This window comes from Thunnus albacares, chromosome 9 (assembly GCF_914725855.1).
Source record: "Thunnus albacares chromosome 9, fThuAlb1.1, whole genome shotgun sequence".
In the NCBI taxonomy this organism is placed as follows: domain Eukaryota; kingdom Metazoa; phylum Chordata; class Actinopteri; order Scombriformes; family Scombridae; genus Thunnus; species Thunnus albacares.
In genome coordinates, this window is record NC_058114.1 from 2,854,965 (window position 1) to 2,869,678 (window position 14,714).

The 14,714-nt window shown below is 38.4% G+C and overlaps 1 protein-coding gene across 7 annotated transcripts in view; it reads right to left on the minus strand.

Annotated features, from left to right (window-relative positions):
- The window catches only part of mast2 (microtubule associated serine/threonine kinase 2), a 212,417-nt gene that overhangs the window by 43,792 nt on the left and 153,911 nt on the right, over nt 1-14,714 (minus strand). For 5 of the 7 annotated variants that reach the window (XR_006405009.1, XM_044362110.1, XM_044362108.1 and 2 more), the window contains 3 exons: nt 12,838-12,858; nt 12,240-12,318; nt 10,534-10,688 (listed from right to left, as the gene is read on the minus strand). Coding sequence is in view for 6 of the 7 variants with exons in the window: in XM_044362110.1 (XP_044218045.1) it covers nt 10,534-10,688; nt 12,240-12,318; nt 12,838-12,858 (255 nt within the window). In the remaining variant the exon portion in view is untranslated. The remainder of the gene's footprint in view (nt 1-10,533; nt 10,689-12,239; nt 12,319-12,837; nt 12,859-14,714) is intronic. The other 2 variants (XM_044362111.1, XM_044362109.1) reach the window with 1 other exon arrangement.

Sequence of the window (14,714 nt, forward strand, 5' to 3'; positions counted from 1 at the left end):
AATCAGATCATAGTAGATAATGACTTTTTATTAATTCACGATCACGATCATAGAGGCTAAAGCTTAAAAATATGAAGGGACAATAAGGCCTAGCGTTCTTTATTATTATATCAATGTTTTTGTAATTTCTTCCCAGCAATATATGACAATAATTCTGAGGCTACAAACAATTGTTTTTATTATTGATTACATTATATTTTATTGACATAAAAGGATGACATAAAGCAGTGAATCGTCTCATTTGAGAAGCTTCAACCAGAGAATATTTGGCTTTTTTCACCATTTTTGCTTAAAAAAAAAAAAAGAGACTGAAACAATGAATCGAACAATTAGTCAATCGACTAATCGATTAATCAACAAATTGGTTCCAATCTGACTAATTCCAAATGACATAATTAACTAAATTAACGCAACATCAATTCAATTACATTCAATTTAATTAAAGATGGACGCCGAGTTCTTCAAGTGGAAGAAACGTCTGAATGAAAAATGATAAATTCATTTATTTAAACCTGCCAATTATAAAACTATAAGACGATTAGCTTCTTAGCTGCTGTAGCTGCAGGTCTGATGACTGAAACTCCACAACAAAGGATTCAACAGCTTCCTGCAGCACCTTTTATTTACAGGTGTTTAACTAACATGACTCCCTACAGCAGGCAAGAGAAGATATTTACATCTTTTATTAATTAAATTTGAGACTCTACGAGATGTGTTTAAGAGCTGTTCCTGAGCTGCAGAGACTGATGTGACCAGTCTGGTGTGACAGATAGGACTGGTCAGGTCACCAGAGGAGGAGGATGAGGAGGATGAGGAGGAGGATGATGGTCACATGTACTAACAGGACCTCAGGGGTCTTCATCATATGTGCGTCTTTGGTGGTGTAAACTGAAGACCATGACAACCTCTGGACTCACATGGCTGCACAGACAAAGATGACACCTCTGGAGACCTGATGGACTGAGAGCGTGTGTGTGTGTGCGTGTGTGTGTGTGTGTGTGTGTGTGTGCGTGCGTGTGTGTGTGTGTGGCTGTCAGCGGTGAACCGAGGAGGTCTACCGCTCAGCCGCCTCACTGCAGCGAGTGTCCGTCAGATCTCGGGGGGTTTTCATGACCTGACAGGCAGACAGTGATGTCTCCTTCAGTCCATACGAGCCTCAAACAGAATATCAATCCATCCGTCCATCAGCGGACTCTATTTTCTCTCTACTTCCTGTCTCCTGGGACGCTTTCTCTTTTCTTATTCTATCATAAACCCCCCTCAACCTCCCTCAACCCTCCAACCTTTCTCTGCAACCAGACAAAATAGCGACAGCAGCAATATCCTTGACCTTTCTATGTCTCACTTTCAGGGGAATAGAGGATGGAGACAGGTGACAGGCAGTGTGTGTGTGTGTGTGTGCTGTATTATTCATTCCTCCCATTTACGACTGTAAACATTTGCTTCTAAATATTGCAGTTGCAATTTTTAGCGTTTGGTGCGCGACAAGATCATCTACATGTTAATAAATTCATGTTGTTATTTTGTCCTAAAATCATATCTTTTCATTAAAGGAAACAAATCTGACAGCGAGATGAGAAAAACGGTGACAATGTGCAGACTGAGTGTCCGTAACAGAGAGAACAGGCTCCCCGAGGAACCTCCATCCACCTCCCTGATCTTCAGAAACTGTCCCGTCTATGTGAAGAGAAAAGTCAATGTGCAGTAAAAACTGCAAAATATATTAAATCTTGTCATAATCTGAGAGAAATAAGCTCTGTAGTAAATGTTTCTGTGTGATTACATCTGTAAAAAAAAAGCCTTTTATTATATAGCATTTAATATTATTGTTTATATTTGCAATTATCAATAAAGTTTATTTGAATTTGAATCTGAGATGAGATTATTTCACATTTTGTGTTGTTTTCTTGTTGCCGACTCTTTATTCTGTCCTCTTCTTTCTTATTATTCCAACATACTGAAACAAAAGTTCTGGACTTTTCCCCTTTAAACTTTGTTTTAAAGAACAAAATAATGATGATAAAGGATTAAAACTTTATTAATAAAGCGAATAAAATAACTTGATCCTTCAAACTTGACAGTTAGATTTGATGCTGTGTAAGAAATTGTGTCTTGTTTTATAAATAATACATCTTGGACAGGTGAATCTGACTGAAAAACAAATGTTAATATAATATAAAATGATATAAATTGAATAAAAATGTAAGCAAGATAAAATAAAAAACATATTAAATTTAGTAAATAGTGCAAATTATAAAAAACAGAACAAAGAGTGAATATTACAAAGTGAAGAGAAGGCAGGTGAGTTTGGGGCTCCAGATGTTTTTGTAAATATGAGTCATTGGTGCACACACACACACACACACACACACACACGAACACACACACACGTGACCTGTGCGATGAGGTAATGCTTTAAGTCATCCATCGGCAGCTCAAAGTCCAATTACCAGCTTAATAGGAATGAGAACAGCCTGAATGTGACACATGAGCTAAACGTCATGGAGACCATTTATCACCATGACAACACACAGAGTGACACACACACACACACACACACACACACACACACACACACACACACACACACACACAATACAGCACCTTCACGTTTCCATTTTCTCTTTTGTTTTAACTTGTTGTGATTTTTTATTTTGTTTATATCTAATTTACTGAATTATCTTATCTTATAATTATCTTTAAGACTCTAAGAACAACAATATTCTCACTTATCTCTAGTTAGATAAGAGATAAAACTTTATTCACCTGGATAACAGAGTGACAATAGATTTTTTGAACAGCTGTATTTTGTTTTTATTAAATTTTAAATTATCTGTCTTCACTACGATATGATAGTGACGGCTGGAATTGTGATTTAAGTGCTCAAAGACAATCAATATTGACTAATAAATTCCAGTTTATACATTTTTATGTTTCAGCTACAAGATGAATTTATCCTTGTGGGCAATAAAGTAAAAGTCCTGAAGTATCTCCAGTTTGAAGTTGTTTCTACTTTGCCATTTTTTTTCAATCATTGTTAAACTTTTATTAATGAAACTCAACATTCCTGTGCAGATATTTCAAATTAAAAGCAGGACATAGTCAGTCCCTTTTTTTTTTAGTAGACTTTTAATGTGAAACATCTTTGGAATAGAGCCTTTCACACGGCAGCTGTAAATAACAACATTAAAGACGGATCCATTTAATTAATGGTCCCAGTAAAGTACTTCAGTGAGTGAGTGATATAAGAGAGCTGGAACTGGTGCAGCCATCTTTAATTTTTATTAATTCCACCTGAGCTTCTCCTGCTCAAAGCCAAAACGTCTGCTGATCAATTAATTAATTAGTGAACGATAACAGTTCTTCTGTTAAAAAGAGGAAATTAAAGCTTCGTTCTAAAGATACAGGAGGAAACTGTTGATTTGTACTTTTGGGTGAATCGACCCTTTAAACAAAGAAAACCTCACCAAACACACACACACACACACAGCTGTCACTAGTGATGTACGTCAATCACCTGAAGCTCAACTTTAAAACTCTCCTTTCACGAGTGTGTTTCTTGAAAAAAAAAGAAAGAGAAATCAATCAGAAGGCGGCGAGCTCTGCCACCGGGCTCAGTAAGTAAAGGTTAGCCCAGACAGAGATGGATTCACTGCCGGAGGCTGTTATGTACTTTCTTTAATTTTCACAGAATATCTTCTTCTTCTTCTCCTCCTCTCTGTGTGTGTGTGTGTTATTCTTCTTGCTCTGAGCAGCTGAAGCCTTTTTATTAAAATAAAGCTTCTCTCGTTCACAGCGAGCTGCGGTGGAGGTCGGAGTGAAATCCCCTGGATGAATAACACGAGAACGCCAGACAAAGGCTAATTAGAACACGGCTATATTTCTGCTGTAATGGGAAATAAAAAAATCGCCTCGCGGCAAATCCTCGCGCGAAACGTCTGCGTCATTATTTTGAGAAACGACCTTGGAGAGACGGAGGCTTTAGGAGAAGTAGTGTGAGAGAGTTTCTACTCCGGGGATGTAAACTCAAGAAGTTAAGACTGTAAGGAGAGAAAATATTTATGACATGAAATATAAGACGAAAGATGTTTCAACCCTGCAGGGTTCGGATGATTAAAACGTCGTTGAAAAAGGCGTTTTCTGTTTTTTTTTCTTTCTTTCTGTCTTCTCCTCAGCTAAGTGGTGATGTCACATGTGAGAAAAGACACTCAAAATGCAAAAGAGCTTATTGGTGGAGAGGCTAATTGAAGTAAATCAGACGAGACAGCGAATCAGATGGTGGCGGTGAGGCGAATGGGGGGGGGGGGTGAGGAGATGGTCTCTGTGTGTGTGTGTGTGTGTGTGTGTGTGTGTGTGTGTGTGTTATATGTGTGTGTGTGTGTGTGTGTGAGAAAAATAACATTGATGCTTCACAACTGAGGCGGGCGACTCGGGAAATGAGAGGCCTAATTGACCGTGACAGAGAGGCTGGGCAGGACGTGGATGAGGTGTGTGTGTGTGTGTGTGTGTGTGTGTGTGTGTGAAACCTCAACATCCCAGTGATGATAGTAATGATCCTGCTGAAAACATCTTTTAGTAAAAAAAACCTAACAAACTGTTCGGCAGCAGGAAGAAACTGCAGAGAAATTTTATTCTCTAAATTCTAAAATAGTGTTGAAACGATTTCTGAGGCTTTTATTTTGAAATTCCCCTAATTTTATATTTTATCATATTTTAGTGTGTCCTAATCTGCTCCTGTTTTAATTTGCTTGATTACAGCTGCAACAATTAGTTGATTAAACATCAACTATTCTGTCATTTTTCAAGCAAATAAACCAAAACTTCACTCGTTCCAGCTTCTCAAATGTATCTATGATGCTTTTGTTCGTCTTATATGATAATAAACTGCATATTTTAGGGTTTTGTTGAATAAAACAGCACTTTTATATATGTTAATTAAGGGTTTTGGGACATCATGACGGACATTTTTCATGATTTTCTGACATTTTCTTTAACGACTAATAGAAAAATAATCAGCAGATTAATCTACAATGAAAACAATCTTGATAATCTTGATAAATTCTGTACAATGTGCATTTTTACTGCACTCATTTTATTGAAGTCACACGAGTTTCTCTTCTCCGACACAAATAACGTTTTCAGTCTCTAATTAAATCCAGCTGTTTCTACTTTGTGGTTTTTTCGGTCGGTGTTAAGCGACCGCTGGTGGAACTTGATATTTCCTGCAGAAGATTCACATGAAGAAGAAAAATACGCCCTTCGACACCGTGGAAGGTTTTTAATGTGAGATATTTGTGCAGGAAGTAAAACTGTCAGCAGCTTAACAGCAAAGTAGAGACGACTGGAACCAGTGAATACTGGTCGTGTTACAGCAGCAGCTTCTGTACTGTAGTAGTTATTACGGTTATTTATACTCTTCTAAATTTAATTTTAAGTTTGTGTTTTAAAGTTTACAATCTCTAAACTACTTTCACTACTTTTAAACTGCAGACTGAAGGAAACATCAGCTGCTTTGCCCCTTGAGAATAAAAGTCTTGAGCTTCAAGCCCCTAAAAACTGAATAACATGCTGCTCAATTTATTATCTTACAATTATTATTCAAAACTAAAATACATTACCAGCTAATAAGAGCAAATAAGTCACAGGTTTTTAGGTCTTTCAATCCTCTGCCCTGGCTCCCAAAATATCAATAAATAACTGCTATTTAATTTTAATTTATTTTATTGCATTTAGTTGGTTTATTTTAATGTAATAGTTGTTGTTTTGGAGAGTCAGGTGATATCGGGCCGTTGCTGGGCAACAGGCAAGTGCATTCTTTGAGCTACCGATGGAAAAATCCAAAAAAAAGAAAGATTTCTGATGAAAATAGAACTTTTAATGCTTCATGGACAGATTTACTGTTGATGAGAAAGAAATGTTCACCTGTTTGTGTTATACCTGATGTTTTATTAACATGCTGCTTCTGATATAAAACTATCTTAATGACCTGTAAGGCAGATTTATGATTAAAAACCCTAACCCTGACCTTAATGACAGTGCCGAGCATATCACTATTATATGAAATTCTTGGCAGATTCTATAGATAGATAGATAGATAGATAACTTTATTGATCCGCCAAGGGAAATTCAAATTGTCAAGAGCTCATCAAAATCAAATATAAAAAACAAAAATGGCAGAATAAACACAAGAACTCCTAAAAATGTGAGTTACCTAAAGTAAAGCATGTAGTCAGTCTGTGATGGCGTCCAGGTTGTTCATAACATAGCTGACAAACTAACTAGTGAAAATATGTTTTCCCTCAAAATATCAAAAAAAAGTTGTTAATGCTGAATGAATATTGAGAAAACACAATACATTTGTTTTTGTTTATGTGAAATATGTACCACTAATTAGATATTCACTCACTTATAGTGTAATGTAACTATAAGTGGTGTCATTTTAGGGATCAAACAGATTTTACGGCTCCAGGTGGGTTTTATTTGGTGGGAAATGGGTTCAAATGGCCCCTGATCTAGAGGAAGTGACGTTTATTATTATTTTGATGATAAGTCTGAGCTAGACGTGTTTGTTTACTCTTGTTGACCTGTGTGGACACAGAGAGACAGTAGTTTTTATATATGTATAAGTATATGTATATGTGTTTTTATATTGTATAAGTGAGAGCTGATGTATGTGATAGAACAGAGTTTGTGGTTTTCCAGACAGGAAGTCAACGAGGAACCACGACTGAAGAACCGTGAAGACGATTCATCAGTGTCACTGCGAACTACGACGTGTGTATGATGGATGGATGAGAATCTGTCAGCTGCAAATATGTAGAGAAGTGGACGGTGGACAGACAAAGAGAAGAGGAATATGTAAGAGATATACGGCACACAAAGACTAGATTTGGGAGAGAAGGAAGGCCTGAGGGAGAGAAGAATAAAAATGAGAGACGAACAGAGACTAAAGGGAGTGACTGTCATCCTTCATCGCAGAGCTATAAAATTAGCATATAATTGTGCTCTGAAGCTCATAATTATTTATTCGCTCTCTCTTAAAAATACATGTCTTCTCTCGATCCTTCCCCCCTCCTCCTGGGTCCAATCATCATCATCATCATCATCATCTTTCCTCTCAGTCACTCATCTCTGCTCCAAACCGTCTGTTTCATTCACCACATCTCTATTTTCTTCCTTAAGGTATTTAAACTGGTCTGGAACTGGTTCCAGGAGTGTTTTCCCATTTAGATTTTTTTCTTTAAACATTATCCTCTATGTTACATAACACAGAAACACATGACTAGTTATTATTACGTTAACTTTGTTTCTGAGAAAACAAACTTTTTTCCATTAGTTTGGCTATAAATGGCTTTAAATACTACAATACCCATGAGCCTCAGCAGTCGTTGCTATGGAGACGAAGATAGTCAGAGGCGTAAATTAGTTGTTGTAGTTGTAAAGAAAGCTAGCTAGCTCGCTGTTAGTGGAGCATGTGATAGAATTTAAGGCTTGGTGAACTGATGGGATGTTTTCATGCTGAAGTGCATCATGGGAGTTGTAGTTCAGAATCAGAATCAGGTTGATCGCCAAGTAAGTTTGCACGTACAGGGAATTAGCTGTGTTGTTGTGGTGCATAACGATCAAAATATATATAAAATAAGAGAGAATACGAGAACAAGTTAATAATCATAAATAATATAGAAAAATATGTTCTAAAATGAAAACAACAGACTCAAGTTTTTATCTACACAGTCCTCCTTTGAGCTACGACTTTTTTTTTTAATCAAAGAATCAGATATTTTCTAACACTGCTGTTCATCTTTTGTCCTGCTGGTTAAACTGGGAGAGTTTCATGTTGATTCAAGCTGTGAGTCACGTATTATTTGTCTATAGGAAAAAAACGAACAGGACATTTACTTTTGTAACCAGCGGCGTCTAAAATAGCTCTTTCCACTTCACAACTGTATATCTGTATTACGACCCCCCGCCTCTCTCTCTCTCTCTCTCTCTCCGCAGCTTTCTGTCGGTTATTTATCTGCACTTGCAGACAGTCTGCAGGCTGCTCCTGAAGAGGCTTTTAAAGACGCTCGCCGCTGGTGGACTAATGTGATGTCAGGCTTTCCACTGAGGCTCATTCACCCTGCACATGATGGGGGCTGACTGTCAACCACAGCCGAAACACTTTTCAAAGTCACCTCCATGAAGAATATCTGCTCTCCTCACAGCTTTCTTCATCTCTGTAATTACGGAGCTTTGGTTTTTTTTACGCTTTTATGATAACTGAACATTTTATAAGAACTAATTCTCAAACTTTTACTTTGTTTTACCTCTACATGGATTCTTATCCCGTTATGTTTTCTAAGAGAAGACGGAGAAAGGTTAAATAAGGACACAGGGAGATGGTGGATTACCTGAGATAGCACACACACACACACACACACACACACACACACACACACACACACGGAGAGCCTGACATCAATCAACAAACACAGTGGGACTCTAATCAGATACACACCATGCAACTCTCGCCTTTCTAATCTCGCCCTCTTTCATCTCAGAGGATGTAAGAATTCAATATCTCACAGTAAAGTAACAGAGATGAAGATAAAGAAGAAACAGAGGTGAGATCAAGCAGAGGAGAGAACGAGGAGGAGGATGAGGAGGAGGAGGAGGTTTGACATGGGGAAAGGCAGCGACAGACTGTTAATGGGTAAAGTGGGTGAAATCTTAAAGAGGCTTTTGACAGATGGAGAGCTGCAGATGGACAGAATGAATGAAACCACAGGTGGAAGGTGAACGTCAGTGATATGAACATATGAGGGAGATGAATCTGACCTTTCTGAAGACGGACACACAGTAGGCTAATGTTTGTCCATCCAACCAGTCTCCTCAGGCCATTCTTTCAGACTACAGTTTTAGGTTTATTAGCATTATTTTTGTCTTATATCTATCAGTTATTTAGGAAGAATATTTTAAAACCAGCTGGACAAAGTGTTGTACAAGTTTCAAGGCTAAAAAATTAGCAGATAAATAAGAAGCAAAGAGAGTTCAGGTCCAAACAGCAACGACTAATGAAGACAGTTATGAGGGTTTTTCTAACAGCAGCATCAGTTTCAGGTCAAAACACCTCAAACAGCTGCTGTAGAGGAGATGTGACGATGTAAAGAAAAAATGCAAAATGACTTTAAAACAATAAGATTTTAAATTAAAGTCTTAATTGCACTGGAAGCCGATGAAGTTTCTCTTTTAAGTGCCAGCGAGCAGCAGAAAATGACGACTGACTGATACCAACATGTTGATCAATGAGACAATAAATAAAGTCATAACTTTCTCCAGATCGTGGGGCGATGGGTGAAGACAAAGTGGATTTAATTACTGGATTGATTTGTTTCTTAAAGGTGAGATTATGATGTGGACACTAGTGATGTGCAGAGATCCCAGTATTTGTATTTGTATTCAAATAAAAGCATAAAGAGGCTTAAAATCCTGTTTTTGTTTTTATTACACTTTCAATTTTAGAAAATTAAAGTGTTACAATAAGTGTTCATGAATAAACTACCTTATAACATGTAGGGAGGAACTTCAACGGTGATTCTTGCTTTGCACTTTTCATTTATTTCCTACTTTTTACAACCTAACTTTGTGTAAAGAAGAAGAGGAACAACAGGTGATGAAGAGTCTTTAAGAGCACTTTGCTAGTGTCAGTAGCTCAGCTTTATCTCTGGGGAACACCCCCGACAAATAACTTTAAATATTCGTATAAAACCCACTATTTGTGCTTTGCAGAATAATGTATTTGTATTCAGGCTTCAGACCTGAGCTGCAGCAGATAATCATAAATCCATCAATAAGTTTGTGTGTAAAGTTCTCGTGATTCAGCAAATCAGTTTGCACCATTAAAACTTAAGAAATGTCTCATCTACTAAACACTTCAGTAATGTGTAAATCGGTTGCTAGGAAACATCTGAAAACTATGTAAACAGGAAGTCAGTGTAGCATCACAAGCTGTGACATCACTTCTATAAAAAACAAACACTTTTAGGGGCCAAAAGATAGAAAAATATTAACAAATCTTATTTCTGTCTGAACACCTGCAGGAACATCTGTGTTTTAGAATTAGTGATATTTGTTTTGTACTTTGAGGTTCAGTGTTTAACTCTTCTTTTACTCTTCAGTCTCAACAGATTATATATCAGCGAGCTCATGAAACAGTTCTCAGGTTAATATGCAGCGTTTAGTGGTTGTAAATATTTATTAATAACTCGTCTCTACATAAGAACCAGTCTGTGAGGTGCAACTGGTTTTAATCTAGTGATATTATATCCATTTATTAAACACTGACGTTATAACAGATCCAGAACACACCTGAACCTCTGAACTGTGATCATCTTCACAGCTACAGTGAATAAACTCCAAACCAAACTAAAGTTATAACATACATATTTAATAACTGGTGTTTTGTGGCTGCAGGAAGTGCTGTGTCGGTTGCTGCTTGCTGCAGAGACACACACAGTGTTGGTGCAGGTGTTTGTGACGTCATGGTCCTACCTGAGGCTGCGGGAGCGCGGTCTCATGGCGGGGGAGCGGCGTCCCTCCTCGTCCGTGATGCTCTCGGAGCTGAAGTGTTTGGTGAGGAAGTGCAGCTCGTCCGGAGTGGGCTGGAAGGGCAGCTGGTGCAGCTTCTCCTGAGATGAACAGGAGGACTGTGAGAGGAGGAGCACAGAGGGAGCACAGATTACAACCAGCACTGGAGCTACTGCGGGGGGGCGGGGGGGAGGAGGGGGGGTGTTAGGCGGGAGCTAGTAGGCTAGGCCGGGTTAGCCTCCACGGTTTAAGTTTAACTGGTTCCAGTAGGAGGAGACACGGAGAGAAGGTTACGACCAGCGCTGAGCTTCTGTTAGAGTTAAGACTGAGTTAAGTTAGTTTAGGTTAATGGTGGTAACGACTTCCTGTCTGAAGATCTGAGGCTGCAGAGTCGCTGACGTCTTTTAAATCACTTCTTAAAACTTTCATTAATACTCGCTCAAAGTTTTATTTTTACAGTTCAACAATATCTTCAGTTTTATTATATTTTATCTGTTTTATTCTCTGTTCCTTTAATTGCTGGATTTCATTAATTGTGGTGCTGAATTGTTTGTTTTCCATTGTAAAGTATTTGAAAGGTGCTATATAAACAGGTAAAGTTTATTATTATTATTATTATTATTATTATTGTATTGGTCAGACAGTCAAACAAAACCAGCCCTGGTATTTTATCACTAGTTTTTAACATTTTATTGAGAAAAATTAATTAATAAGAGAATAATCTGCAAATCGATCAATACTGAAATTATCTAGAAATATTCTGGATTGGACACACAGACTGTCCTGATAATTATATATTGATAATATCTGTCTGATATATGAGGGCTGCTGATTAGCTACAACCGAATGACAATAAATTAAACCAAAGATAAATGATCCAAGTCGCTATGAGAATAATGTTGGGATATTAAAAACATATTAAAGCTGATTTTTATAGTTTTGATGTTAAATCCTCATATTGCTGTTGTTGTTGTTGTTTGTCTCTCTGAATAATGTAACATCTCCTGCTGCCTTCATGAGATATTCAAGCTGACAGAGCGAGAGTAGCTCCACCGTTTCTGTCTTGTTTTCTTCTGCTTTGCACAAAACGACCACAGTTTTCTCTGCCGACACAAACCGCCTTAAAACTACAGGACTGAGTTGTTGTTCTGACACTTCAACTGGCGAATCATCTAATCAATGATCACCGAGCACCGACAGTCCTTGATACGTGGACTGAAACGAGGCCTGCTCCTCTGTTATCACAGCCAGCTAGCAGCTACGCTAGCAGTCTGAAGCTAAGAGCTGCTTTTCACAGCCGGTGGATTCAGCTCCCTGCCTTCTGAAGCAAGCTGAGCCTCGTTCTACAAGCTGCAGCTACAGAGAGAAAACCGCACACTGGGGTTAGGGAAGGAGATGAAGGAGCAGCAGCAGAAGGTATAAGGGAGGAGGAGGAGGATTAGACCAGTAGGGAAGGGAAAACGAGAGGAAACAGAACAGGAAGCAGAGCTACACTTGAGGGCATCAGCGAGGAGACAACAAAAGGTTTGTTGCTTTGCAGGTACAGTAAGTAAGAGGGAGTAGAGAGCATTTATCTGCAGCTTTTTTGGGGTCTATAGGATAAAAGACATACAGTTACATGCACATAAACGGTACACATGATGCTGAAAGAGAGAGAGAGAGATATTTACCGAGACAGTGGAGCTGGGAGTGTTGGTGCCATAGCCAGAGGAAGGCAGCGAGGCCAGAGACCAGCGTCTGCCATCCGTCCTGAAGAAGAAAAAGAGAGGATGAAGACATCGAAACATACTTTTTCTCCCCCATGTCAATAAACACCTACACATATCGACAGGATGCAGCAGCGTCACATTTAGCAAAATAAAATAAAAGGGGGATTTAGTTGAAGGAGGGAAAATGCAAACACAAGGACGACATGGACTCAGAGGTGCGGGGCAAAGCCGTGAGGAGCATCCAGGTAAAGTGAAGCATGATGGGAGTCCACAGCTCGTCTGCTTCTTACTGACACTAAACATCTGGGATCCGATTCATTAAAAGGACGAGACTGCCGTTATTCTACAGAGAAGAAGAAGAAGAAGAAGAGACGCTGCGGCGTGGTGGCGTGGTGCTGGGGGGTACATGTTGATGTCGTTGAAGTGTGTGTGTGTGTGTGTGTGTGTGTGTGTGTGTGCTCAGCCATGCAGGACGGAGAGCAGGAGGGTGACAGCGGGAAGAGTGAGGAGGAAGGTGAGGCTCATGTAAAAGGGTCAAAGGTCAAAACTGAGAGGTTACCTGTCAGCCCTGTGTCCGTGACTGTGAGGGAGACAAGACAGGGTTGTTTTTTTTTTTTCTTTTCTTATTTTTTTTTTTTTTAGCTGTTTGTTGCTGTCAGTCAGTCAGTCTCACACACACACACACACACACACACACACACACACACACACACACACACACACACACACACACACACACTCATATTTTTGATATTTTGAACAAAAACAGAGTTTGAATCATGAAATTAAACATTCAGAGAGTTGAGCTGATTTCAGGTGAACACTGCCGATAAGATAATTAGTGTGTAAGAATTTAATTAATTGTAAGTTTGTCTGTTTAAACACCACTAAAGTATAATATGATGATGTGTATTACTTGATCTTGAGGCCTGAGTTAAAATCTAGTTTTAAAGCCTTTATTATCTCATTTCTTATTGAGCTTCCATGGTGCTGATTCCTAAATAAATAATGTGCTTAATCAAGTAATCAACTAATTATTAAAAAATACATACATAATGCACAGAGGGAGAAACAAGGTGTCTGTATGAGCTCACAGACCTGATAAATTGATATAATTTCCAGTAATCTGTGTTAAGATTTCCTTAGAAAGTTCTGTAAAATTCCACATTTACACAACATCCTTAAACTGTCAATTATTTAATCATTTAATCAGTTTATCATAAATGATACTGACAACAAAACTCTAAGGAGAAAATGAAAGAACCATAATTAAAATTGAACTAGTAAAGATTTAACATTTAGTCTGTTCTAATTCATATAAACATCAAACCATAAAATAAATCAACAGTTGAAATAAAACATTATGAGCTTGATGAATGAAGGATTTACTGCTGTGTGGTTTTATCTTCCTGTAGCTCATAAACAGCTGAGTGAGAGTAGAAACATTAATGCAACACAAAGAAAAACCAAAATGAGACGAAACATCCTTCATCATAAGGAGGTGAATAAATCACATTTCAGTAAAAAAAAAACATGAATAATGCATCTGAGAGCACAAAGGAAAAATAATAAAGAAAGAAGATGCGTCTGTGTAATTTGTTGAAAGGTTTCAGACGGTGATGCCAGAAGATTACAGACATCACAGACGTGTTCATGAAGGACAAATAACAGACCTCAGCTCTACGATAATCTGCATATTTCTGACGGGCTGCAAACGCTTTCATATTATTTTTCTCATCCTCGGCAACAATTTGATGAAGCAGGAAGCTTCTCATATCAAACTCCACCACATGATGTCACTGCTGTCACAGCGTCTGCGGCGCCGCTGCGGCACCGAGGTCAGACAGACAGACAGACAGACAGGCAGACAGACAGACAGACAGACAGACAGGCAGACAGACAGACAGGGAGGGATTTCCAATTCAAATCAACATTAATGCTCTTTTTGGCTGATGCTGATGTTTGATGGTGTTGTCATGGAAACACCCCAGAGACACAACAGGAAAAGGTGTGAACCATGAACATTTAAGAGGAGGGTTTGCAGATAATTTCAGTTTTAATCTGGTGGCGTGTCTCATGTTTAATAATTTAATTTTAACGAGCAGTTAATCCATTTCCTCTGACATCATCATTTCACACCAATAACTTTTATTTATTTATTTATTTATTTATTTATCATCCTGCAGCCTCTTTGATGCTGCAAATCTGTGCATGAAGCAGCATGTGGAGGATAATTTACTAAACATTTATACATGTCACAGGTTCATGCATAAACGCTCACACACACACACACACACACACACACACACACACACACACACACACACACACACACACACACACACACACACACACACACACACACACACACACACACACGTTCCTCCTCCTTCCCTCCCTCTCAGTAATTACTATCTGTTCTGAGAGCCCAGACAG